This window comes from Carassius carassius, chromosome 19, assembly GCF_963082965.1.
Source record: "Carassius carassius chromosome 19, fCarCar2.1, whole genome shotgun sequence".
Classification (NCBI taxonomy): domain Eukaryota; kingdom Metazoa; phylum Chordata; class Actinopteri; order Cypriniformes; family Cyprinidae; genus Carassius; species Carassius carassius.
Window position 1 is genome coordinate 19,325,102 of NC_081773.1, and position 27,201 is coordinate 19,352,302.

Below are 27,201 nucleotides of genomic sequence, written 5' to 3' on the forward strand. Positions count from 1 at the left end.
CTTGATTACATGCTCGGTCTATTCTGTCATTAGTGTGCACTCTCATTCAAATGTCAAATTTAAACGGCTGCTCCTCACTCACTCAAACTTGTCAAAAGTAAAACAAAAGAAAAAATAATCATTACGACCACAGTGCAATTAGATCCAGAGTACTTTCTGTTCTCAACTGAGGATATTGCCAAGAAATGGTTAACATAAATCTATAGCTAAGATTTCATGTGCAAATATTTCATTATCTTTGCAGTATGCTTATACTGTATGTGCATTGCATTGTGGAGATTTTATGGCAATGGTGGTAAAACAACAAGAAGACACCAATGGTCAAATGTTTGCTTGTAATATCTGTAACGGGGAGTGACAGGGGCCATGATGTGTCTGTGAAATGCCCCAAAGATGTGTTTTTTTAAACATACAACTATAAATGAAGTTTCCAGAGGCTATTTACTGCTATATTTTCTAAGCCAGTGTTGTTTCTTTTGTTTCTTTTTATGTGTGGGAGACAGCACAGAAATGTATCCATGTCCACTCTATACACAACACAAGTTTTCAGGCTACAAGCAGTCAGATACTCACAAAACAAACTTGGATTTACTCCTTAAAGTCTTCATAATTACTGCCTGAAGAAAACATAGCAGGAAGTACTCAACTGCTGTACTACAGAAAGTCCTGCACACAGACTGATCCGCTTTATTCACCTTCACTAAAAAACTGAGTATCTTAGACATCAGCTAGAATGCTGCATCTCTTTAAACCACAGAAAACTATCCATTAGAGGTTGGAATACTGCTCTCACTAACATCCAACCTGCTACAGGATCACTGAATATTTTTTCTTGATGGCTAGATCAAGAGAGGAAAGGGAGGATGAAATATGATTCATTTTCTAACAGTCTGGTTAGCTCTCAGCAGCACAAATGCAAGCTTAATTTTAGATGTATTTGCTTTGCTTTGTTGCTGTGTGCCTGAAATTGGGAACACACAGAGCATGTGCAACACATTGAACGGGGGTCCTTTATTGGATACCACAATGAAAATTAAGGTGATGATGTAGATCATGCTTCAGACAAGTCCCATCACACACTGCCAGTTTAGTTTCCAGAATTACATTTTGAAACACTGAAAATCCACTGGTTAACCACAAATTTATATGATTGGATAGCATCACCAAAATACTGTATGACATATTTTTGTATATTAAAGCCCAGAAACAAGTTAGTGTTTAGTACTTTATAACTTCCGTTTCTGTTGTGCTGACAGTCAATGTGTTTTTTGAATGGGTTTTTAGTTTAAAACCTGAAATAAGGTCTGTGGTTAACACAAGCTCAAAATATTTTCCAGTTTTATTCTTTAAAATAAAATACATCAGTAATAACCCCTTTTGGTTTTTAAAAACTTAACTTGTCTAGAAAAAAGCAGTTGCTAACCAAAGTTAGAGTTGTTTAAAAGGGACTACTGGTTGTCTAGGATCTTAAAAATCATCACACTGAACAGGAAAATGGATCTAATCATTAGTACTCATTGTTTTTATAATCACACTCTTGCAAACTATATATAACTTTGTCGGAAGCCTAACAGTGGTGACACTGAAGTCATGCAACTGTGGTGAAGTTTGCCTACATTTGGATTTTAACTTTTGGTGATTGTATTTAGGCTTTAAAATTTGTGTTAAAGTTGTGTTGTATTAAATTGTAAAGACAATGATGATGAACAAAATGTGTAGGAATTGTGAAAACTTTTGTTGGTTACAGAGCATATTTTTTGCAATATTGCAAAAGCCGGACTGGGTGAGGATAACTTTCAAGTTGGCCTTCAAAAATATGTAATCTCTGTAGCAATATTTAAAAATCATTTTGTTTTATCTGACAGAAAATGCACAAATAATTATATTTACCAGTGTGGCAAACAGGTGGTAGAGAATGAAGTATATGGGCACCACTGGAGCCCACATCTGTCCCACTGCCACCAGAGTTTGGTCCATGACATCCACCCATCCCTCCTGTGTAAGAATCTGGAACATGGACATAAATGCCTGCAGGAAAGAAAAAGAGAAATCATTAGCCCATATTTTTTTCTGTAACTGTTCTGTATTTTTTATTTATCAGACTAGATTATTTATTCTTTTATGAGAAAACAACAAAAGCCCTTTACATGCTTGACAGCCCCCAGTGCCCCATCTGGATATTTTGAAAGTCATACACAGTTGGAATAACATGAGGGTGAAAACTTAAAACTTGAATTGTTAATAGGACTAACAGATGTATGTTTTCATGAAATTGATAGATGGTGCTAATTGTCCTGACCCAACCTTTCCAGTCATCAAAACAAAATGGAAATTTGAAAAGTAACAAGGCAGAGTAACAATTTTTCATTTGTTGCTTTTCCTAAATATATTCTAATGTATATACAAGGATTGTTGACTGACAGTGCTGAGACAAAATAAGACAAGATAGAGCACAACATTCACTGAAATGGATGCAAATAAAAATAAGGAAGAAGAAAAAAACAGTGTGCCCCAGGTCTCAGCATCATACGGAGATTTGAGACCACATTTTCATGGCCTTTTTTTTTCATGGAAGTCAAATGAAGGTCTAAACCCAGCTGGTCCCGAGCCTGGTCACAGTCACACTGTCTCTGAGTGACTGCAGATGAAGATAATTTTGCAACAGGTCTATTGACAAGGGAGCTGGGTAAACATCATTATCTTCAATGGTTATCGTGCCACCCGCCTTGTAAATGAGCGGCATCTGTTTATGTGAGCCCCTCCAAATCCCAGTACGCATTGGGATCAGTGGAGTCCCACTAATAACGGAGGATAAAAAGACACCACTAATGAGAACCCCTGTCATGAGCACATAGTATCAAGAAACGTGGAAGAGAGTCTTACATCTGCTGACAAATTAAGTAGTATTTTAGATTTAGAGATATTTTGGTCAACATTGGTTTCTGAGTTCTTCTCTAGATTTCACCAGTGTTTTTCTGACATTACGATTGTAAGTATTTTAACATCTCAGCTATTTGAATCACTTATAAAAATTGTCAAGATACAAAAATCTCCAATCGTAATTCGCAGATTTCAAGTATTTTATCTGCTCCTCCAACACCAAATTTTTTTAATAGTTCATCTTTTGATCTACAACTACTTTCTATGTCTCCAGAAACAGGGAGATTTACCCGTGGAAATGTGGTGAAACGATCCAAGTCCTCCACAAAGCAGAACATCCGCAGACTGATAGCAGACATCACTATGAGCAGAGTGGCAGTGAAAACCACTAGACTGCCGAGTTTTTTCCCTGGACCAAATATCTTATACACAAAGTCTTCCAATGCCGGAGAAATCTTTATTAGACGGACCACTCGCAAAACCTGCAGGTAAGATGGAAGAACATTTCAGTTTTCTTAATTTAAACCAACTTATCAAAGCATAATCCAACAGATACATGCACAGAATCATCTTATTACATAGGTTTGACATACATATTACCATGAAAAATATCACCAGAAGAAGGCCTGTGGAGCATATTGGTGTTTGTTTTATTGATTTTTAATGAGCAAACACTGTTATCGGGTTATTCCCAGAGTAACCTGGCTACAAATGGCATTGTTGCTCAAGCAGTTATTAAATTACTTTAGTTGACAACAAATTTTAACAATGATGTATCTAGGTTGAGATTTGATTAAGAGCAGATAATGGATATTGATCCATTTGCTCCTAGGTGAATGTGACCTGACAGTACTCCTGCTGTCGTTACTTTTAAATCTAGAAAAACCATCCAGTAATCCTCAGCACAGAAGGTCTTTCTTCACAACAAACACATTGACAAATTTTGTTTTGGCTTTCGTTGCTTCAGAGATCTAAAACTACAATGCTTGTCTAATGATGCTGACCATTGGTCATAATATTGCAACTCTTGATTTTATTTCAGTTAAATTCTAATCACAAAGTTTCTGTAGCTCAGCTGGTAAAGCACGGTGTTATTAAGACCATAGTTATGGGGTTGACTCATGGGGAACGCAATTGCTAATGAATATGTGTAAAATATGGTATATATTTTAAATACACTGAAAGTTACTTCAGTTTGAAAGCATCTTCCAAATACATAAATTAAAATTCTAACTAGGAAGACAATGAACTTTACTTGGGGACACTTTGTGTAATGCACAAGAGATTTCTTACTGCATACTGTAGCTTGAGAACCAATGGAAATCGAGTACTAATTAGGCTCTCCAGAAAATAAATGTAAGACCTATTGAATATGGCAAACTGGAAAGCAAAGGTTTAGTTTGACCTTTACAGTAAAAAATAAATAAATACATGACTGGTCTTTCTAGTACGGAGCTAGAACAGTCTTAAAAACTGCTTATTAAATTATTTTTTTGTGAATGAACATTTTGCAGAATCTGCAAGGTTTATGTCTACTTATAACCTCAACTTGTTACACACTTTGCAGCCATGTGTTGCTGATACAATATGTAACTAACTCACACTGATATAAAAAACATCTCCACAACTGTGCTTCATAAATGTTAATAAAAGTTGTAAAAAAAAACAATTACAGAACATTCAGTAATGCAAATTAGTAATTATGTTCAAAAAGTTTTAGAATTATGAGCCAGACATTGCAATTTGTGAAAATGACTCATTTCACTAATGATGGAAAAATATAGAAATCTATTTACAAATCAAATTTAACATGGTGACTGCTCATGAGCCCAGACATGAGGGGAGGATATGAATATTCACGGTTGGAGCTCCGCCCCTCCTGCTGAGAGAAAACTGGAGGGAGAGCGCAGGTTGTGTCCTTAATGAGGCTTGTCAACGTGAGCATGCTTCATCCATTCCCATTCCCCGCAGCTGCCTGGAGATGTATGAAAACAGCTCCGCCATGGTCATCAATATCGTTATTACCCTGCATTAGTGCATGATTAGCATCTCAGAATCTAGCAGGTGCTGTACTCATGCAGGGAGCCTTTTACAAATGCCGTGGCTGCATCTGTCATGGCCTCAGTAAAAAATAACGTAATTTGTCAAAATGTTACCATCAGAATCAATAATGTCTGGAAACTAATCTTAGATTTACAGAGACTGTATTTTGTCTTTTTGTCTAAAAATAAGCATGGTTACTTGTTAGCAGATGACAAATTGGATAAGATGTCAAATCAAGTCAAAGATGTTCCTAAAATGTTGTATGTTTTTACTGGTCTCACATCACAAGCTTCCAACTCTACACCTTAAGTTGATTTCAGGAACATGTTGCAGGTTTGCTTGAGTAGCTGTACGATAAATTTCAGCGATGACTAGTTCTAGATTATCTTTGAATCTCTAACCTGGAAGTAGGTGAACTGCGAGTGGTAGAGATCAGGATAGATATGCAGAGTGGTGCCCACTACAAGCAGAGACTCAAACTTGTGTAGAGAGGAACTAATGTAGCCAGTGAAGCCCAAACACCAGATTTTAAGCAGGGCTTCCAAATCAAACAGCACAGTGAAGGCAACCTGAAAATGACAGAAAGAGACAATGAGAGGCAGGAAGCATTATAATGGAGAGCTGTTCCTTGTGTGCACATTTCTTACTAATTGCTTTTTAATTATCCCTAGAGTCTTTGGTTTTTGCAAAGGGAACATGTATGTGAATACACAGACATTCAAACAAAGAGTGCTGAAGAACCATTTCCATTCATAATAACTCTGCTTTTTCATGTATAAGATGCAATAAATAGGAATGATGTAATGGGAAATAAATGCAATCTTAGTGAGATGCATTAAGGCATGGGAATGTCAACAGACGACGGAAAACAAAAGTAGTATTTCCCCAGTTTTCCCCCATTTAGTCTGATCCAAATAAAGAGCAGCGTGGATTAATGATGAGATGGATCGGTCTGTGAATATGTGGGGTGCCTCTTCCTCCTTATCTCTCTCTTTCAGCTTGGAGTGGGCGGATGGCCACACTCCTCTGTCTTTGTTCCCACTGTGCCGCCTGCATACTGATTGCAGAGGCAGTGCGTGGCTAACAGGACACATATACACACACATACACACACACACCAACCGGCTAAAATGGAGTGTTGCCCACAAGCTGTTTGCGCCCACGTTGTCACTCAGTTGATTTAATCTCAGGGTTTTTAAGGCGACAGAAAGTGATGAGGATATGTATATATGAGCTTTCAGCAAAATCTGATCTGCTGATGTGTTTGAGTGCAATAACAGTATAAGGGCTCTTCTGCCCATCTCATAACTCAGGATAACAGTGCAAAATTGTGTCTATTAAAACTAATAAACATTGCCAAGACAAAGAAAAAGTAGAAAACCCATGCCAGAAAAGTTAATTATCCAGTAGCATCTTGACACTGAATATCTGTAAAAGAGGTGAAGGTTTTCACAGTGGGATTCAAATGCAGCACTCGTAGCACCTAGCATGAAAAGTGATCAGGGCGTGACTAGTAACATCTGGGGCATCCATTTTAGGCATCAGATATATGCTGTGTCCCAGATAAAATCTTAATTAAAAATGATAATAAATTGCAAATTAATGTATTTTTTGTATATAATTTTCAGCTCTATATTTCTAGATCTGTTCAATTTATCCGAAAAATTTAACATAAAATAAAATAAACTGTATGGCATTTTATCACATGGTATTTGTGACGAGTGGGGCAGGGCCGAGAGACGTGGGAACAGAGCGAGGCCGGTGGAGTGATTGGAGATGAGCGACACCTGCTCGACCCACCGGTCTCGATCCCACGGAGGAGATGGAAGGATATAAAACTGGAGCGACGACAGTGAAGGACGAGAGAGGACCAGGCCTGGATTTTAGTTGTGTTTGGTTTTTATTTGTTTATTTGTTTGATTGTCCGCCGGTTCCCGCCTCCTTATCATCCCCTGATCATGGAGTTTTATCGTTACAGTATTTTATCTACAGATAGATATGTGTAATTTTATCAAGGTTATATGCTTACATTGGTTATATAGGTATATGTAAATATGTACATTTACAGTGGGTACGGAAAGTATTCAGACCCCCTTAAATTTTTCACTCTGTCATATTGCAGCCATTTGTTAAAATTATTAAGTTCATTTTTTTCCTCATTAATGTACACACAGCACCCCATATTGACAGAAAAACACAGAATTGTTGACATTTTTGCACATTTATAAAAAAAAAGAAAAACTGAAATATCACATGGTCCTAAGTATTCAGACCTTTTGCTCTGTATTAAGTAGAAGCACCCTTTTGATCTAATACAGCCATGAATCTTTTTGGGAAAGATGCAACAAGTTTTTCACATCTGGATTTTGGGATCCTCTGCCATTCCTCCTTGCAGATCCTCTCCAGTTCTGTCAGGTTGGATGGTAAAAGTTGTTGGACAGCCATTTTCAGGTCTCTCCAGAGATGCTCAATTAGGTTTAAGTCAAGGCTCTGGCTGGGCCATTCAAGAACAGTCAAGGAGTTGTTGTGAAGCCACTCCTTCATTATTTTAGCTGTGTGCTTAGGGTCATTGTCTTGTTGGAAGGTGAACCTTCGGCCCAGTCTGAGGTCCTGAGCACTCTGGAGAAGGTTTTCGTCCAGGATATCCCTTTACTTGGCCTATTCATCTTTCCCTCGATTGCAACCAGTCGTCCTGTCCCTGCAGCTGATAAACACCCCCACAGCATGATGCTGCCACCACCTTGCTTCACTGTTGGGACTGTATTGGACAGGTGAGGAGTAGTGCCTGGTTTTCTCCACACATACCACTTAGAATTAAGGACAAAAAGTTCTATATTGGTCTCATCAGACCAGAGAATCATTCAGGTGTTTTTTTTTGCAAACTCCATGGGGGCTTTCATGTGTCTTGCACTGAGGAGAGGCTTCCGTCGGGCCACTCTGCCATAAAGCCCTGACTAGTGGAGGGCTGCAGTGATGGTTAACTTTCTACAACTTTCTCCCATCTCCCGAATGCATCTCTGGAGCTCAGCCACAATGATATTTGGGTTCTTCTTTATCTCTCTCACCAAGGCTCTTCTCCCCCGATAGCTCAGTGTGGCCAGACGGCCAGCTTTAGGAAGGGTTCTGGTCATCCCAAACGTCTTTCATTTAAGGATTATGGAGGCCACTGTGCTCTTAGGAACCTTAAGTGCAGCAGAAAGTTTTTTGTAACCTTGGCCAGATCTGTGCCTTGCCACAATTCTGTCTCTGAGCTCTTCAGGCAGTTCCTTTGACCTCATGATTCTCATTTGCTGTGACATGCACGTGTGGCTTTCCTAATCAAGTCCAATCAGTATAATCAAACACAGCTGGACTCAAATGAAGGTATAGAACCATCTCAAGGATGATCAGAAGAAATGGACAGCACCTGAGTTAAATATATGAGTGTCACAGCAAAGAGTCTGAATACTTAGGACCATGTGATATTTCAGTTTTGTCAACAAAAATGTCAACAATTATGTGTTTTTCTGTCAATATGGGGTGCTGTGTGTAAATTAATGAGGAAAAAAAATGAACTTAAATGATTTTAGCAAATGGCTGCAATATAACAAAGAGTGAAAAGTTTAACGGGGTCTGAATACTTTCCGTACCAACTGTATATAGATTTATATATTTATTTGTTTTATATGATTATATGTCCATCTATATGTAGCACCGTGGTCTTGTGCAGCACAACATTTCTATCCCACTTATAGCGGAATGACAATAAACATGAATTTGAACTTAAAGGGATGCTCACCCAAAAATGAAAATTCTGTCATTAATTACTTACCTTCATGTCGTTCCAAACCAGTAAGAAGTTTGTTCATCTTCAGAACACAAATTAAGATATTTTTGATCTCAGATTCTAATCTGAGAGCTTTCCGACCCTTTGAAGATCTTACTATTTTTAAGGTCTTACAGGTTTGGAACAACATGAGGGCAGGTAATTAATGACAGAATTTTCATTTTTGGGTGAACTATACCTTTAAACAACAGATGTGCTTCTCATCTCAAATTAAATCAGTAATATATCATATTTAGCAATTGGTAATTATCATTGTGTTTCAGCAAAATCTCATTGTGCTCATGTGAAATTGCTGCACACATTAAAAAAATTAAAGTAAAAAATCAACAAGTTTCTAAGAATCGATTTTGACAGGTCTTACCTCAGCTAGGTAGAACTCGTCATTGGTGAGTTTATGGTCCTCGCCCTTGTGGTAATTGCTAGCAGCTACAATCACGTCAACGGCCACCATACTGAGGATGAACATGTGGAAAACTGAAGATTGCATCAGTTGCTGCAGAGAGAAAATATCAGACACAGTGTTGCTGTTAGTTTAGCGACATGCTAACAAAGTCCTTTTGAGACATGTCATTGCAGACAATATTTTGTCAACTGTGCACATATATTATAACTTCTATTCCTAGAACTAAATCTCCTCTTGCTTTTAATGTCTCTAGATGTGTATTCTCTCTTATGAACAAGCAGGCTGACTGCTTCCTCACACTGAGTGTAGCTGCGGGAAGAACATTATTTTCCACTTGATTCTCCACTCTTGTATAATGGAACCCTTTAATCACAGTAAGGACTGAGCCAACTAAATGGACTCTCGCTGCCTGAGCCCTCAGCAGGCCAAATGAACCCATCTCAGACCCATTACAGACCCAGGAACATGAGGCAGGTAAGACAACTTAATTTAAACCCAGACTGAGCCACCTGTCTGCTGCCCATGAAATCTGTCTCCACTTGAGACTGTGGCAGGTATTTTTTTCTCTAAAAGTTAGCTGCAACATTGGATGAACTAAAATGGAGGTAACTCAAGCAGCATTATAAAGAAATGATCCTACCACAAACCATGACATTCGGAGCACTGTAATTTTCTTTATTTTTTTACTTTATATTTTAAGATATTTCTTATTATTGCCATTAAAAGGCAACAGAAGCCCATTTTTTTCTCACTCCTGACTCTGCCAAGTTTCTTTCAGTGATGGAAGAAAAAACACTGACTAATAAGACATAATCTTTTGGGTCATTTGTCTGGGAGCCAGCATTCTAGATAAACAGCTGTCTCTGGAGCTGGTATCATGGGTCTCACAAAATACAACATATTAAAGCCGTAAAGGTAGCAAACAGGAGTGATCAGAAAATAAATAACTGACAAAATGAGAATGTGTTTATTAATATACTGTATATGCTATACCTGCCTAGCATGATTTTATTAGAAACAGCTTTGCTAGTATTACTAATAGTATATTTATATTACTGTTATCACAGTTATATTTTCCTACATTACCCAATCACTTAAAGTAAATAAAAGTATAAAAGTAAATTACATTTTCATAGACTGTATTTTGTATTAAGGTAAGTGAAATGTGCATTGAGCTACAGGCTACATTTATTTAAAGCAAGTGACATTTTTATTATCAGACGGGTCCATACCTGTTTTAGACCCACAGTTCTTTCTATAGTTTAAACTGGAAAACTATTACAAAAAACTACTCCATGCAGAAAATTAGGGCAATTTCAAGCTTTTTTTGTGATGACATATGTTTAAAAGCCAACTTAAAAAAATATGTTTAGTATTTTTATTATAACTATTATTATTGTGTTATTCCAGGTAAAATACAATACCCACAATTCTGAAGGAGAGCCACCAAACAGAGAAGTAATTGTTGCCATGGAAACCGGAATCTGTGGAACAGAGCTCAACAAAAGCCACCCATTACCATAAAGCATTGCGCATGATGCAATTATGTATATAGTCTCATTACACTCTGAAAGAACTTAAATTTTTGCATACATTTAAATAGTCTGCAATAAACCTCAAATGTATGGTACTTCTGACCCTTTTACATAATTTGCCATGCTTTAAAGTAATGTGAGTACTGGCAGACAGGGGACAGGATGGAGTGTTTGGGAAACCTGTTTGGAAGCAATATTTCTATTTCAACAATTCTGCTTGGTGCCCCTAGTGGCACAAAATAAACACACTCAACCTTTAACTCCAATTCACCAGCTATGTACACACAGAGGAAATACCCAACATGACCAATGATAGAGAGCCAATATCTAGTTCACTTCAGTTTCATGACACAGTGGGTGGCACGGTCTAACTTGTATAAGCACTCGCAACTTGGGTGCATTTGTGTGGTATAAAACAATGAAAAGACACACCAAAGAGATGCAGATAAAATGCAACATATACACTCAACTGTCCAAATATATTAACACAGATTGTAGGTGGGTGGAAAATCTCAAATGAGCTAGAGAGAGAGAGGAAATGAAAAGAGACCAAAAAAAAACCTGAGGAAAAGGAGACAGAAAACAAGAACAGAGGAAGGACCTTTTGGAACAGCCAAAACAGTCAATAACAATAACAAAAAAGTGATTAAATCCTCTTTAAAATAGAGAGAGAGAAGAAGGTAAACTGGAACAGCATCAAGCTCTTCCTTTTGCTTGATCTATCCATACTGATATATTTATCTAATAGAAGTGAAATGGAGCATTATTTTATTACTTTATACACAGATAAAGCATTTAGGGGAGATCCTGCCTTCCTTACAGACCACTTTTTAACATTAGTCACTTAGACAAATGCTGAAAGCAAAAGAGAGCAAGAAGCAAGTAAATAGAAAATGGTTTATTAAGTAGAGAGGTGAAAGACAGAGAGATTTTGTGGCAGGGTTCATAGGCAGAGATAAAAAGAGACATTCTCCCTCCGGGTTTGACAGCCAGACTGGGCCACATGTGGAACAATGCGGCCCCACATCACATACAACCTTCAAAATAAAGCTTGCCTTTGGAAAGACAATAGCAAAAAGGGCATACAAGAAGAGATTATCTGAGAACAGATTTTCTCTTCTTCTTTGTGTCCAGAGGCTGTCCATCTGCCCAGAGAGATATATCGACTGCAGTTCCTTAGACTTGTGTATGTTGTAAATGGAAGGTAACGGTTTTTGTAATTGGCAATTAAACCATCCTTAACCCTGCTTGGGCTCTGGTTGGAGTGAAGTAAAGTAATCTAAAAAAGCCAAGTGAACACTATAAGTTCTCACAATGCATATATTTTTTTAAACAACTAGTCAAGTTGAAGACCTACAAAAGTCCACAAAATAACTTTGCTCTCCAGTTGTCAAAAACGTAAATTAAATTAAAGTATTTACTCAAAAAACTCTCCTCTTTATTACTTAACTTTCAGTCTTTGCAGTCTTCTTTGACTGTGAGGGGTCAGTGGGATGTTTTTAATAATTTCTTGTTTTATGGTGCTAAATTTCCTACACCTTCTACCTTAATTTGATTTATTCTCAGGTTAGGTAAAGTAAGTCAAATCTGTCCTATCTCATAAGTATCTGAGTTCATACTTACAAAACAGGTCAAAGAAGACTTCTCCGTGGTCTGTTCCCTTTCGAAAGCTTCAGTCGATGCTGCGCTGCTCAGCGCATTGGGAAACATCTTATTCGTGACCAGCTGTGAATAATGTGTGTAACACGTCCATAGAATTGACCCAGTGGTAATATAATCTCGGTTGATGACGTAATCGGGGCGCGGCAGCAACACAGGGCTATAAATAGATAAGCCACAGGTGCATCAACCAGGTCTTTTGTCTTCAGATCATTCTGTGCATGTGAGCGTCAAGAAGATTCTTTTCATCAACTACAGATCTTCGTAGGATGAGTCAACAAAATGGTAAGTGTTGTGTTCCTCCATGCTCTCGTCCTATGTATGAGCTGGATACTCAAGATTACTGTTTGTTTGTTTGGGGGAAGAGCATGTGATTCTGGCTTTAGAAACGGGAAAGTGTGAGTATTGTGAACTGCTCTCAGTGAAGATGCTTCGTGCTCATCTGAACTATTTCCAGACCGCACCCACCTTTTCATCGAAGGGCTCTCGTGCGGATCTGCATGACGAGCGAGTGACGGGCCCATCCCTTTCGCTTGTGGTGTCACCGGATCCACACATCCTCTCTCAAGATCTCGAAGCGCACTCCAGTGCTTCTTCGGTTCACGAGGACGATGATATATCTCTTGGGTCTTCGGGCCATGAGCAGCCCGCCTCTGAGCGTTCCTCTCGCGAGAGGAAATCGGTCGAGGAACTGCTCGAGGTGGACAGAATGCAGCTTGACTGGCCACGTGAACAAGAGACCCCCAAATGTAGTAAGCTGGAGGATAGGTTTCTGTCGGGTGGTAGGAGAGAGAGACCGCAACATCAGTCTCTCCCCTTTTTCGAGGACCTCCATGATGAGCTGTCGAAGTCATGGAGCAAACAGTATACTTCCCGCATCTTTGTGCCCTCGACGTTGACTTTTTCAACTATCGTGGATGCAAAGTCGCGGGGGTATTCGGAGATGCCTCTGGTTTAAGAGATGCTTGCAAGCTATATCTCTCCTGTCTCTCCATCTGGCCTGTTTGGTGATTCAGTTAATACGTTTGTCAACAGGTTTAGGGAAGTGAAGAAACATGAAGAAGCATTCGTTCAGTTCCTTCCTCGCTGCACTCAAGGGGAGGGGCCATCAGCCACCCAGCCTTGCCCCGGTCTTTCAAAAACCAGGGAGGTTAAAAAGCGGAGCGTGGCGGACCGTGCTCCCCCTCGTAGGGATTGGGGACAGGTTTGCCGTGCTCAGCAACCTCCCAAGCCAGACATCAGGACTATCATTAATAAGAAAAGGAAGTCCTGATGCTCTGGCGCCCGTGCTGGTGGGGGTAGTCCCTCACGGGGTGGTGCGCGCTCGAGAGCTTTTCGCCCCACCCTGTTACCCTCACAAAACCCCTCCATCCCCACCACTTTGTGTGATTCCGGGGGCGGTGGTTTGCAGCGAGATATAAGATGTTCCAGTGTTTCCTGCCGTCATTCAGGACACAGAACATCTAACATCCCCTCAAAAGGAAGTATTAAAATTGGTACCACTCTCAGAGAGTCTGGCAGTGTGGAAACTTCAGGTACTGTCTCAAGAGCTACAAACTCTTCTGGGCAAAGAGGCCATAGAACATGTTCCTCTTCCAAGGAGAGAGTCGAGCTATTAAAGCAGATACTTCCTGGTTCCCAAAAAGGGTGGGGGAGTGTGTCCAATCTTGGATCTTCGAGGCTTAAACCGTACAGTCAAAGCGCTCAAGTTCAAGATGTTAACCATCAAAACGGTCGTGTCGCAAATTCGGCAGGCATATTTTCATATAGAAATTTTGCCATAACACAAGAAATTCCTGAGGTTCACTTTCTAGGACGAAGCATACCAGTTTTGGGTTCTTCCATTCGGCCTTCTCTGTCCGGCCCAGAGAACGACTTATCTCGGGATCGTTTGGGATTCGATCATGATGCGGGCACACCTGTCTCCCGCTCGGATCGAGACCATTTGGCTGACCATGAGCAAGGTCAGGCTAGGCCAGGATCGCACTGTTCCTCAGTATCAAAAGATGTTAGGTTTCATGGCTTCAGCATCCACGGTGAGTCCTTTGGGGCTGTTGCACATAAGACCATTTCAGTTGTGGCTAAAAGCCAGAGGATTTTATCCAAGAGCCAACCCTCAAAGGCGAATAAAAGTGATGCACCGCGGGCCTCGTACACTATCTCTGTGGCTCAGACCCCGGTTCCCTGCATTGGGTCCCACTCTAGGGGCACTGTGTCGTCGCAGACTGCTAATGACAGATGCCTCCCTAATGGGCTGGGGACCAGTCTTGGATGGCCACCCAGCTCAAGGGGAATGGGGGGGTCATCAGCTCAATTGGCACATCAATTGCCTCGAGCTGATGGCCGTATTTCTGGCTCTGAAATATTTCCTCCATCATTTGAGAGGCTGTCATGTCCTAGTACGGGATGACAACACAGCAACAGTCTCTTATATAAGTCACCAGGGGGGTCTGACCGTTGGAATCTTCATGTTTGGCCCCTGATGGGTACCAACTGAGGAACACAGGGCTTTCGCCGGATGTTATTGATACCATTCTTAGTGCTAGGGCTTCCTCCACCAGACAGAATTATGCCAGTAAATTGGGTGTCTTTGACAGGTGGTGTGTGATACACAATGTAGATCCAGTCAACTGCCACATTGCTTCAGTTCTGGACTTCATGCAAGAGAAATTTTCAACAGGCACATGCCCTGGGCACATGCCCTGCTACTCTTAAGGTTTATGTGGCCGCTCTTTCAGCTTGCCACGCCTTGATTGACGGGATGCCACTCGGGAGACACCCTCTGCTCTCTCGCTTCCTTCGTGGGGCCAGACGACTGAGGCCTACAGTGAAAACCAAGATGCCTTCTTGGGACTTAGCTATAGTTCTCGAGGGTCTGGTTGAAACCCCCTTTGAACCTTTAGAATCAGCGTCTGATAAACTTCTGACTCTAAAAATTGTTTTTCTCATGGCAATAACTTCTTTTGAAGAGAATTGGGGATATGCAGGTTCTGTCTATCTCACCATCATGCTTAGACTTTGCCCCAGGGAGGGTAAAAGTGATTTTGCATCGTCATCCTGATTACCTACCTAAGGTTCCGTTTTCGGCTGTACATCCGGTCATTCCCAATGCCGGAGCAGGAGAAATCTTATAGACTGTGTCCAGTCAGTGTTCTTCAGACTTACGTCCACCGCTCTAGCCAGTGGCATAAGTCGGAGCAACTGTTCGTCTGTTATGGTGGTGGTTACAGAGGAGCAGCTGCCATCAGACAGACAATGTCTCACTGGGTCAGGGATGCTATTGCTTTGGCTTATGAGGCGCGCGGTCAAGCTTCGCCTATAGGCCTTAGAGCTCACTCCACAAGGGGGGTTGCCTCCTCTAGTGCTTTAGCAAGGGGTGCCCCCTTACAACAGGTTTGTGATGTGGCAGGTTGGTCCTCTCCGCACACATTCATAAGATTTTATAGTTTGTATGTCCATGCTACTCTGGGCTCTCATGTCATTGAGTCAACATCACAAGCTAATGTCTGAGGCCTTCTTGTGGTTTGGTAGCACACCTGCACAACCTTAGGGGTCCAGACATTTTTCAAGCACGGCGGTGTGGGTATTCTCATTCCCATCGCGCTGAGCAGCGTAGCATCGACTGAAGCTTTCAAAAGGGAACGTTCCCGGTTACTTGACTGTAACCTTGTTCCCTGAGAAAGCGGAATGAGATGCTGTGCTGCGTTGCCCTGCTGAATATGTCCCAGGACTGCTCTTCAGACAAAATGTCCGGTTGATGCACCTGTGGCTTATCTATTTATAGCCCCGTGTTGTGGGTGCGCCCCGATGACGTCATCAACTGAGGCTATATTACCACCGGGACAATTCTATCGACGTGTTACACACACTATTCACAGCAGGTCAAGAATAAGACGTTTCCCAATGTGCTGAGCAGCGCAGCATCTCATTCCGCTTTCTCAGGGAACAAGGTTACAGTCAAGTAACCGGGAACGTTCTGGCTTAGCTATATATAAATCAATGTCATGGGAGGCAGACTTTTGTTTAGGGCTGAAAGATTTTTTTATATAATCTTATTGCGATTTATTTTGACCAATATTGCGATTTAATATGCAATTATTTTAAAAGTTCTTTATATTCTGTATTATTCAACAAAGACAGGTATCATTGTATAGTATAGTATGACCAACACAATATTAGATAGATTAAACAGAAATTTTCTTTTCTGTAGGCCAGACCTATGTTACAATGAAATAAGGTGATGGATGAATTGATATGAATTACCTTTTTATTAAACAAAATCATAGTAGTCTCTTGACTGATTTATTAAACTTCCAACCTTGTAAGCATGTAATAATTATGACAACATAAAGCATTGACAAATAAGCCTGCTGTAAATATTAATATACAAATCACACAAAGTACATTACAGAAATAAAAAAACTAATCTATTGCTTTACCACACTACTTTAGATATTTCAAAGTCACTATAATAAACATGTAAACTGCACTTGGACCGTTACCTGACCAGTCAAAGGCTGCATATTTCTTGCATGGACAGAAGAGAAATGTAAGTGTCTAAAGTGTGCGCACACTTCCATTGAATAATAAATGTGTTTTAACATGTTGTTGAACTGAATGTACGAAGGAAACTGTTAAAATAACCACAGCATTAACAACAACCTTGAAATACAGCATGACGTTTATCTGATAATAAGATGAATGAAAGAAGCATTCGTTGCTGTAGAAACAGACATCGGTCCCTATTTTAACGATCTAAACACAAAATGTAAAGCGCACGGCGCAGGTGCACTCTGGGCGTGTCCAAATCCACTTTTGCTATTTTACCAACGGAAACACGGTTGGCGCGCCCGGGTGCATGGTGTAAATGGGTTGTCCCTACTCTCTTAATGAGTAATGGGTGTTTTTTGGGTGTAACGTGCAATAAACCAATCAGAGTCTCATCTTCCATTCCCTTTAAGAGCCAGTTGCACTCGTGCCATGACGGATTTGCTATTTTGCGGAATTTGGAATATATATATATGTAAATAGCCTACAAAAAAATCTTATGTACTGCAATCCTATAAAATTTTTAATATTTGTCATGTTTGTGTGCTGCTGTGCGTCCCTGTGTTTAATAAGCAGCGTGTATGCGCGTTGCGGACCCGCCTATACTAACACACTCTTTAAATAAAAAAGAAAAAACATTGCACCAGACTTTAGACCAAGTTCGAGTTGGTCTATGGCGCAGTCTATTTTCAGCTCCTTAAAATAGCATTGCGCCAGCAATGTGCCTGAACACACCTCTTTTTCAGACCAGCATGCCCATGGGTGCACAAATGGGCACAAATACATTTGCTAATTAAACGACGTAACGCTGGACTGGAAAATGCGAACGGCGCCGGACTGAAACTTGCAAACATACTTGCACTAGGCCTTGCGTCGCATTGCGCCGGGTTTATTATAGGGCCCATCGGGTAGTTTTCTTTCAGAATCATCATTTGCTGATGTAGAGGAAAAGTTAAATACTATAGCATTTTATAATGAAAAATTCATTCATGAAATTGAGATAAAGAAGTTTCCGCACTGAAAGAGAGATGATCTCGCGCTCATAAAACTTAAGACGTGCCAGGCTATATCTGCAACTAAGCGAAATAAAAAGCAGAATGAACTGAAACAAAACACAATAAATAAATACAATTTATGAATGATGCAGTGCTAATTGACATATCATTTATTACAGTACAGAAACTATCAAGTATATTTTCTACCTTATTCTGTGCAGAAAATTTAAAGAATTGTCTGTAGTTTATAAAACAGTCATAAAATTGCCATTAGTAAAACATTATAGATTACAAATGATTTAAAATTGTCCAACAGTGTATTTGATGTCTTACAGCAAATTCAAAGTAATAGATAAGAAAATAATTCCTTTTAAAAATAAATAAATAATTATAATACACACATAAATAAAATTAGCTAAATTTTTACATATGCCATATACCATTAAACTATCTAACAATGGACAAAAGTTTTTTAGTTTTTTTTCTCTAACCAATGAATCTGTAACCATAAAGTCTTCTGTGTAATTTGCCCCCTGACTAAACATTTTAATCATTTAGGGGAAGCAATGGACTTAAAAAAAATGCATATTCGAATCGTAATAATCAAATTTAATTGTGAATCGAATCAAATTTAATCATTCTAAATTTACAAAAATTGTTCTTGAATCGAATCGAAAACCTATGAAACGTGACTTAAATCATCTTCCCAAAGATTCACAGTCCTAGTTTTCTGATTGGGATTTTGGTTAAACCCCTAAAAAAGGGAAGTGAATGTACAGCCCTCTCACCCACCTTCAATACCATGACTGAGGTGCCCTTGAGCAAGGCACTAAACCCCCAACTGCTCCCCGGATGCTGCAGCAAAAAATGGCTGCCCACTGCTCCGGGTGTGTGTGTTCACTACTCTGTGTGTGCACTTTGGATGGGATAAATGCAGAGCAAAAATTATGAGTATGGGTCACCATACTTGGCCACATGTCACGTCACTTTCACTTAAAATAAAGTATAATAAAGACTCAAGATCCTTTTACGTTTTATTCTACGACATAAAACACACCAGTTAAACCCCACTCATGATAACTGTATGCTTCTTAAAAAATATTGTTGCTAACAAGTTGCTAAATGGGACTACATGGCACCGTTGGAGACATTAAACATCATTATGCCAAACTGTTTATCAATTTACAGTATTTTCCAGTTGTAGTATAATATGAAATACAATTAATTGTAGAATAACCAATTTATAGTTTCCCGCATTTTATATTGTTGGTCGACAATGTTTTTTTTTTGTTTTGCCCTGAAGTGTAACACAAGTCTTCAGATGGAAGATGCTAATTTTATCGCTTTCCTACTGATGCGAAGACTCTGGGTTCGTAAGGTAAACTATTATGATCATTCCATGTAAACACCACATTTACCAGCTTAGTCACTGTGCAAGTGAAACTTTAACTATGCATAGTGATTAAAACCACATTAAATTTAAATGATTACAGCCACATGAAGCTGTTAAAAAGCATATGAGGATTTTCGAAAAGCAAGGATAAAATAACATTTTGTGTACCGACCATAACAAAGCTGAAATGTGGTACTTTATTCACTACAATAAGCTTAATCTCAATTATTATTAATATCTCATTTCATAGTTTTGCTCTAGTTTTATATTTATTCCAGTTTACATGAAAATATTCCTGTAGCATGGGTTAAAATTCATATAGAGAGTGAATGCTTTACACTGAACAGGTTAAAAATAAGTTTGAAAAAGTTGTGGGAAGTGTGGTGGTGGTGACGCTGAAGGTGAGCGACCATCAACCACCCCTTTAAGTTCTGGTGCTTTTATCTAGGGTTCAAAATTCATAAAAGTTATATCATTTTGTAAAGATCATCTTGATGGACAAAACTTTTAAGTTTCATGAACTATGGTTGAACACAGAGCTTATTTTTTGCAATAATCCAAAAGCCTATGGAAAAATCCTAAAGGCTTTTTTTTTTTGGTAAGATCTGCCCTCCTTAGTTAATGCTGCTCACTCGGACAAACAAACGGAGTTGCTACTGACTTTCAATGACAGCGGTCAGTGTGATAACCTTGTCCCAAGATGTTTAAAAAAAAAAAGGACAGGGAAGTGACATCATTTAAGTGAGACTGTGGCGAGTGTGGCGGGGCCGAGAGCCGTGGGAATGGAGCGAGGCCGGTGGAGTGATTGGAAATTGGACACCTGCTCGACCCACCAGTCTCGAGTCCCACAGAGGAGATGGAAGGATATAAAACAGGAGCGACGACAGTGAAGGACGAGAGAGGACCAGGCCTGGATTTTAGATTGTGTTTTGATTTTGTTTATGTGCGGCAGTCGTCCGTGAGGGGCTGCCGAGCTGTTTTGTGTTTTTTTATTATTTATTATTATTTTATTATTAAAGCTTTCATTTTGATTGTCCACCGGTTCCCGCCTCTTTCTTCCCGTGATCATGGAGTTTTTATTGTTACAGAGACTTAATATTATATGTATGTAATGAGGCATGTATAAAATATTTCAAAATAAATTTGTAAAAATACAGATCACAATGCAAACAGGAGAAGTCTCATGTTACGGTTGTTAAAATCGCAATGACAACATCTTGGATCAACACTGTTCATGTACCTCAGGGTATTAAATTAATTTACATTTAACCAGTTAAATATAGAGAGGCACTGAAATCTAGACCTTCGCTTATATATTTTTGACTTAACAAAACTGTACATGACATGATAACAGTTTGCCATTTAGGTTTGTACGTTAGCATGGACTTACCAACTTTAATGTTCATTCTAGCCAGCGATACCTTGTTGAAGCACAAGATGACATTAAAGTTCTGCTTGAGCAGATGAAAATGAGAACTTAATGAGAGTATGGCAACCAGAAAATGAGTGTTTTCGTCTTCATTGGGATTGGGGCTGAATGCTTAGAGACTTTTTTTGCTCTGATTTGTTTGGGTTTAGGAAATGTAATAAAATAAATAGTCAGAATCAGTCTTTCAAGTACCCCAGGCACATCAGTTTTCCATTTTTGTAGCATAAACACCATCAAACCAATGAAAGCCAATGTTTCTCTATGGCACTGAAACCTACAGATGTGCGAATTCTGCTCCCCGTGAAACTAATACTCAACTGTCAATGGCTCATCTCTGTTTGAGGGGAGGGGCTAACCGATAGTTGAATTGCTTAATTTCCTCTACAACATGCTTAAGTTACATGTTTGCCTGTATGAGGCCTTTCCAGGAAATAAACCAAATAATACACCCTTAAGACATAATATTTTAACTAAATACATTATAAAGTGAGGCAGAGTAATTTAATTCTTATGCATATTGCACAACACTCTATATGCTTACCAAGAAATTTATTTGACCACAAATACAGTTATACAGTAATATCGTGAAATATTATTATACAAATTTTTAATATACATTTATAAATTGATATATATACATTTATAAATTTATATATATACACATTTTAATAATTTTTTTTAATATACAGTATTAAAACTTAATTTATTCCGCTGAAGGCAAAGCTGAATTTTCAGCAGTCAAAACCTCAGTCATAGAAATCATTCTAATATGCTGATTTGGTGTACAAGAATTTATTTATTGTATTTATTTATTTATTTATTTTACATTATCAATGTTGAAAATTGTTTTACTGGTTAACCCTCTTTTGGAAACCTTGAAATTTTTCCCACAGATAATTTTAATGGAAAGGTAAATAATTATTACTTTTATTTGAAATAGAAATGTTTTGTATCTATCCAAAAAGTAGTATTTTATTATATTTATATATATATATATATATATATATATATATATATATATATATATATATATATATATATAGTAGGTATATTACTACGCATAAAAGGACTTGTAGAGCTTCAGGAAATGCAGCTATTGTCTTTCAGTATATCTCGAGGGAGAAAGATGAGAGAAGGACAGTGGCAGTCTGGTCTGTCTGCTGCTCTGGTCTGGGATCACAGCTCAGAATTCAGCGAGCAGCCTCTATGACTATTATGGGACAAGACAAAGCAGTTTGACATTTTCAGCTTCTCGATGTTGGTTTTCCCTCGGGTTTTTCGGGGGGACTAACAGGTGAGTCCATTTTCTCAGGGCCCTTGACTTCACCCCAAAAATTTTCCTGGCTTTCTGAAAGGCATGTTTTACTGAAAGGTTTGAGAGCTTGCTTTTGCAATTCATCCACTGTCTACTTCAAGACTCGTCTGAATTTCTTTTATATGGAGAACATAAACACAGCACTGTCAATGCACTCAAGGTGTGGTGGCCTACTTCTTCTGATGTTGCTGGTGCCACATGAATTCCTAGCAGAGCTGTCGCAATCAATTAAATAGCAACCTTTGTGAGGGTGGGATGCACCTCTCTCTCTCTCTCTCTCTCTCTCTATTTCATTGCATTTGATGCAGCCAAATTTGTATGCTCCAAATCTTCCTCCAAAAAGACATTCAGAGCATCTTGTTACTGCTCCTCCTCATATGTTTGAAACTTCAGGCTTTTACCCGTCAGCTGACACACAATTAGTGTTCTTTACAGTAAGGTGCCTGTCATACTTCATCAGTTCTGTGCCAGAATCAAAGCTAGCAACAACTCAAAGGGAAGAATTTTTCTTTATCATTCAGTGCACGTCAGTGGCATTTTACCAAACATTTACTCATTCTTAAAGGAATAGCTCCCACAAAACTGTTATCTTTTACTCCCCACATCATTCCAATTTTTTTTTTTTTTGAGAAAAAGAAAAAAGTTTGAAATATGTGCTGATTGCTCTTTTACATGCCATTAAATGGAAACTGATGCTTTCAAGCTTAAAAAGAATGATAAAGCATAAAATAAATTGATCCTCAGGCCCTTTTTTCCTTCTAAAGTCATACAATATACATGTGAAAAATATTAATTCCTCTTCAGGAACTGAAGCTTCGTCGATGCGATGCGAGCGTTTTGCTTCACTCTCAGAAGGCTATCTTTGAGGAGGGAGCCTTCACTGGCGTTTCTCGCGGTGCCAGCCTCGCTTTCGCCGAGGCAGAGTGGTGGTTGTGCTCATGGGTTTCGCTTTCGGATCCGCTGAAAGAATGTAGACGGGCAAGTCCCTATCTTCTTCCTTAACCACCAGATCTGGTGCCCGCTCTCGGGGGGTTTGGAAGCCCGCGTTTGCAGTACTTTCTTCCCGGTGAGAGGGAGCAACGCACTGCCCATCTTTCTCTGAGGAGATTGATGTGGAAGGCGTCGATGAGCTCGCCAGTTGCACAAGCGCCAGTTGCCCAAGCACCATTTGCACAAGCACCAGTTACACAAGCATATTATGCCTAAAATTATAATAAGCAGCATTATTGACGAGTGGAGCTTGTGCAGTCGGCTCTCGGGGGGCTGATTGTACTTTTCTCACTGTTAAGTGCTCCACTCTCGCCGGGCGCACCAGAGGCCAGTCTCGCGAGACTGGTTCCCTTAGGACGTCACATGGCGGTGTGGGAGCCCCTGCCAAGTGTGCTTCATGGGGACCTGCCCCAAGCAGGCTCTTGTTTAGTCTTCCTAGCAGACGACGTGGGTCTGAGGACCATCGTTTTAGGAGACTTCAGCTACGAGAGTCCTGATGCTTTGGCAGGCCCCTCTGGGGAAGAGCGGTGTACACCGCATTACACGGTGCCCGTCTCTCCTCAGTGCCCTCAGGAGATCGATCTGCCAACCCTGCCGGTGTTCCAGGACGCAGCAGTCTCCGGCGAGCACTTCTCTCAGTTACCGCCCGGAAATGTAGCGGTGCTAAGAGGCTCGCGACCTCCTGGGAGGTTTCCAAAGCAGCTAGTTTGGCCATCTCCTTCTGGTGCGCCGCTTCAGGGCACCGAGCTAACTGCTCTGATGACACGAGAGATCAGTCTTGAGAGGCTGATTCCCTCAGTAGACTACTTGCCAGCGTGTAAACTACTGCCAAATGAGTCTCAGTGGGTTTTTCACACTGTAGTGAGAGGCCACAGAATCCAGTTCTGGTGGGCCCCAAGCAGGCTCTGGTAATGGAACAGAAGTAGACTCTCTCTGAGGACGGAGGCCATCAAGGTGGTCCCTCCTCGGGTTGCAGAGTCCGGGTCCTACAGCCGGTACTTTACTGTTCCAAGGAAGGATGAGGTGTTGTTTCCTTTTTTAGATCTGTGCTTTTTGAACCGCTCAGTCAGGGGACTGAAGTTCACCATGCCTGCAACCGCATTTACGATTGGTTGATATTAGCTTAGTCAGAGCAGATGACGGTTCGGCATTGAGGTGTCATTCTCGCTCACATGAAAGAGCTGTGGTTAAGACTTAACACCAAGAAAAGTGTGCTTTCTGCAGTACAGAGAACCACTTATCTGGGCATGGTGTGGTATTCGACCACGATGCAGGCACGTATGTCACCTGCTCGGAGAATCGGAGTCGATTCTCACTGCAGTCGCAAGAGTGAGAGAGACTGCTGGGTCTGATGGCAGCTGCGTCCAACGTGAATGCTATTGGCCTGCTGTACATGAGACCCCTACAGTGGTGGCTGCAGAGTTGGAGAGGTTGGCCAGACTCGGGTGGAACTGTTTGCGACTCGAGAGACATCGCACTGTCCCCTCTGACTTCCTCTGACTCATCCAGCTCCACTGGGCCTGGACGGCGTGGTACAGACTTGGCTGAGGCTTCATCTGTACATTTTTCCCCCGATTGCTCTGCTCCCGGGAGTTCTGGAGAGAGTGCGCCGGGACGGACTCTGGCTGCTGTTAGTATCCCCGTTCTGGCCGGGCCTGGTTCCTGGGCCTGATTTCTCTTTTTGACTGCACTCCATGGGAGGTTCCCATAAGAAGAGATCTCCTCTCGCAGGTGGAGGGTGCGCCCCCGCATGGAACTTAGAGGCTGTAGGTGTGGTCTCTGAGGAAGCACAACTCTTAGCTTCTGGTCTTTCAACCGAGGCTGTTGAGACCGTTCTCCAATCCAGAGCTCCCTCAATAAGGAAACTGAATGCCTTTAAGTGGAAGCTTTTCATCTCTCTTTGCGGAGACCGCAGCTTGACCCAGTTAATTGCCCAGTTGGTACAGTGCTGGAGTTCCTGCAGGCTCTCCGCAGGGTTGACCCACTCCACCCTGAAGGTCTACGTGGCGGCCATGGTAGCCTACCTCACCCCTCTGGTGGCCAGTTAGTGGGCAGAGACCCTCTGGTTACATGTTTCCTCCATGGTGCACTGAGGCTGAGGCCTCCGGCCAGAAGAAGCTTATGCTAAGCGATGATCAGGATGCTATCGTAAGCCTTGAGTCCTCTGATCTCCCCTCTCTTGGGGGTCAAGACTCACTCCTTCTGAAGTTGGCCATTGGACGGGTTGTCCCCGATTACTGTCAGGCAGTAGGCACTAGGCAGAGATTTGAAAGTGTGGCGGCTTGGATATTCTCGTTCCCCAAAGCGTCATCAACGCAGCTTGAGTTCCTGAAGAGGAATGTCTAAGGTTACGTATATGTAACCCTGGTTCCTCGAAGGAACGAGACGCTGCGTCGCAGTCTCACACTTCCGGAATCTCTGACCGGCGCTTGTTTCATCCTTTGAGGCTGGTTACCAGCTTCGCTGCTCATGCTTTTATGCTTCCTGGTCTCTGACATCACCCGCCTATGAAGTCTCGCCCATCCATTGGACTGATTACACATGTTATTCAGAGACGTCACGCTGGAGGTGTTTCCCCAAAGCGTCATCGACACAGCGTCTCGTTCCTTCGAGGAACCAGGGTTACATACGTAACCTTAGATGTTATTCACTGAAAACTTGACATCTGTTTGTTTGTTTTATCTTTACAAAGAATTGGTTAATTCAGTTCACAAACTGTTTCTCACACAAAGCTACTGTACTTAGAAAATAGGAAACAATTCATATGGACCAATTATTGATACTTTTATGTTGGTTTTGTGTCGTTTCTTAAAGCTAGAAATTTTTAGATCCCATTTAATTTCATTGCTTGGAAAATAACTTGTGCACACAAACACAGCACACAAGGCATTTGCACCAGTTGTATGCTGTACTTTACCATATGTTCTTATTATGATAACGAGCAGCATTAACATTCTGTTAAACATCTCCTTTTGTGTTTTAGAGAAGAAAAAAATTAGGTTCTGAACAATGTGAAGATGAGTAAATCAGAACAGAAATTTATTTTTGGTTGAGCTGTCCCTTTAAGCTAAACTGACAGACAGATTAACAAATGGAGCTTATTTAAAAACAAAATTTAAATGGAGAAAAACAGAGTTAATCTGTCTGTCACCAACAGATCAGCAAAGACCAATGAAGCATCCTACAGTACATCTAACACTCCATATTTAAGTGATCAGCAAACTGAGCATTACAAAAGCATTTTTTGTGAACTCCATAGGCATACTCTAACACTTTTGCTCCATTGTTTAATTAGAAAATAAGAACAAAAATAGCTGATGGGAGACCAGCAGTCCTCAAATCCCACTGCTTATCGAAGTTATTACTGCAAGGAGGTGATTCATGCTCTGTCTGGGACCAGCTGGTTAATTAAAGCTGACTGTCCTCCAGAATTCTCCAGCCACTGTTCAAGACCTGGTTAGGGATGCAGACGGGCTGGGTTCTGAGCATCATAGCTGCGGTTGTTGATAAGGCATGCTTACGGTTGGGAGAAATAGGTCCCTTGGGAGAAATGAATGTTGCAAGGTCAGAGGTGGCGTAATAGAAGGTTTCCTCTATATAAATAACCTTGGCGTAGGTGCGTTAACGGGTGACTGCAGAAGCCAACATGTTTCCTCTATGGGCAGCACCTTCTGATTAAAAGGGTTATCAAACATGACGTGTGAAGATTTCAACACAGAGTTGCAGAGTGGGAAAGATACTGCATGATCAGCGAACTGCTCTTCATTAAACTGTATTGTAATTCTAAATAACTAACCAGCTGTGTTAATCTACTGTAAATTTAGTCCAAATTATTAATGTGGCTATCAGAATATATAATTTTACTGTGAAGAAAAATCACATTGAAAGGACGGTTTGCCCGAAAATAAAAATTCTGTCATCACTTGCTCACTCTCATGTCATTCCGAACCTCTTTGACTGTCTTTCTTCTGTGTAAGAAGATATTTTGGAAAAATGTTTAATTGTTTTGACCGATATAATGAAAAAAATAAAAAGATTCTTTAGCACATTAAGTCTATAGAATGAAAAAAGACAAATCAACAGTTTTGACTAGGAACAACATCATTGTGACGAGTGGGGCGGGGCCGAGAGCCGTGGGAACAGGAGCGAGGCCGGTTGAGTGATTGGACCGACACCTGCTCGACC

The 27,201-nt window shown here is 40.5% G+C and overlaps 1 protein-coding gene across 1 annotated transcript in view; it reads right to left on the reverse strand.

Annotated features, from left to right (window-relative positions):
* The window catches only part of LOC132095307 (sodium leak channel NALCN-like), a 114,970-nt gene that overhangs the window by 55,951 nt on the left and 31,818 nt on the right, over nt 1–27,201 (reverse strand). Inside the window, 4 exon segments of the mRNA XM_059500159.1 lie at nt 1,891–2,028; nt 3,171–3,362; nt 5,325–5,492; nt 9,111–9,242. Coding sequence (XP_059356142.1) covers nt 1,891–2,028; nt 3,171–3,362; nt 5,325–5,492; nt 9,111–9,242 — 630 coding nt within the window.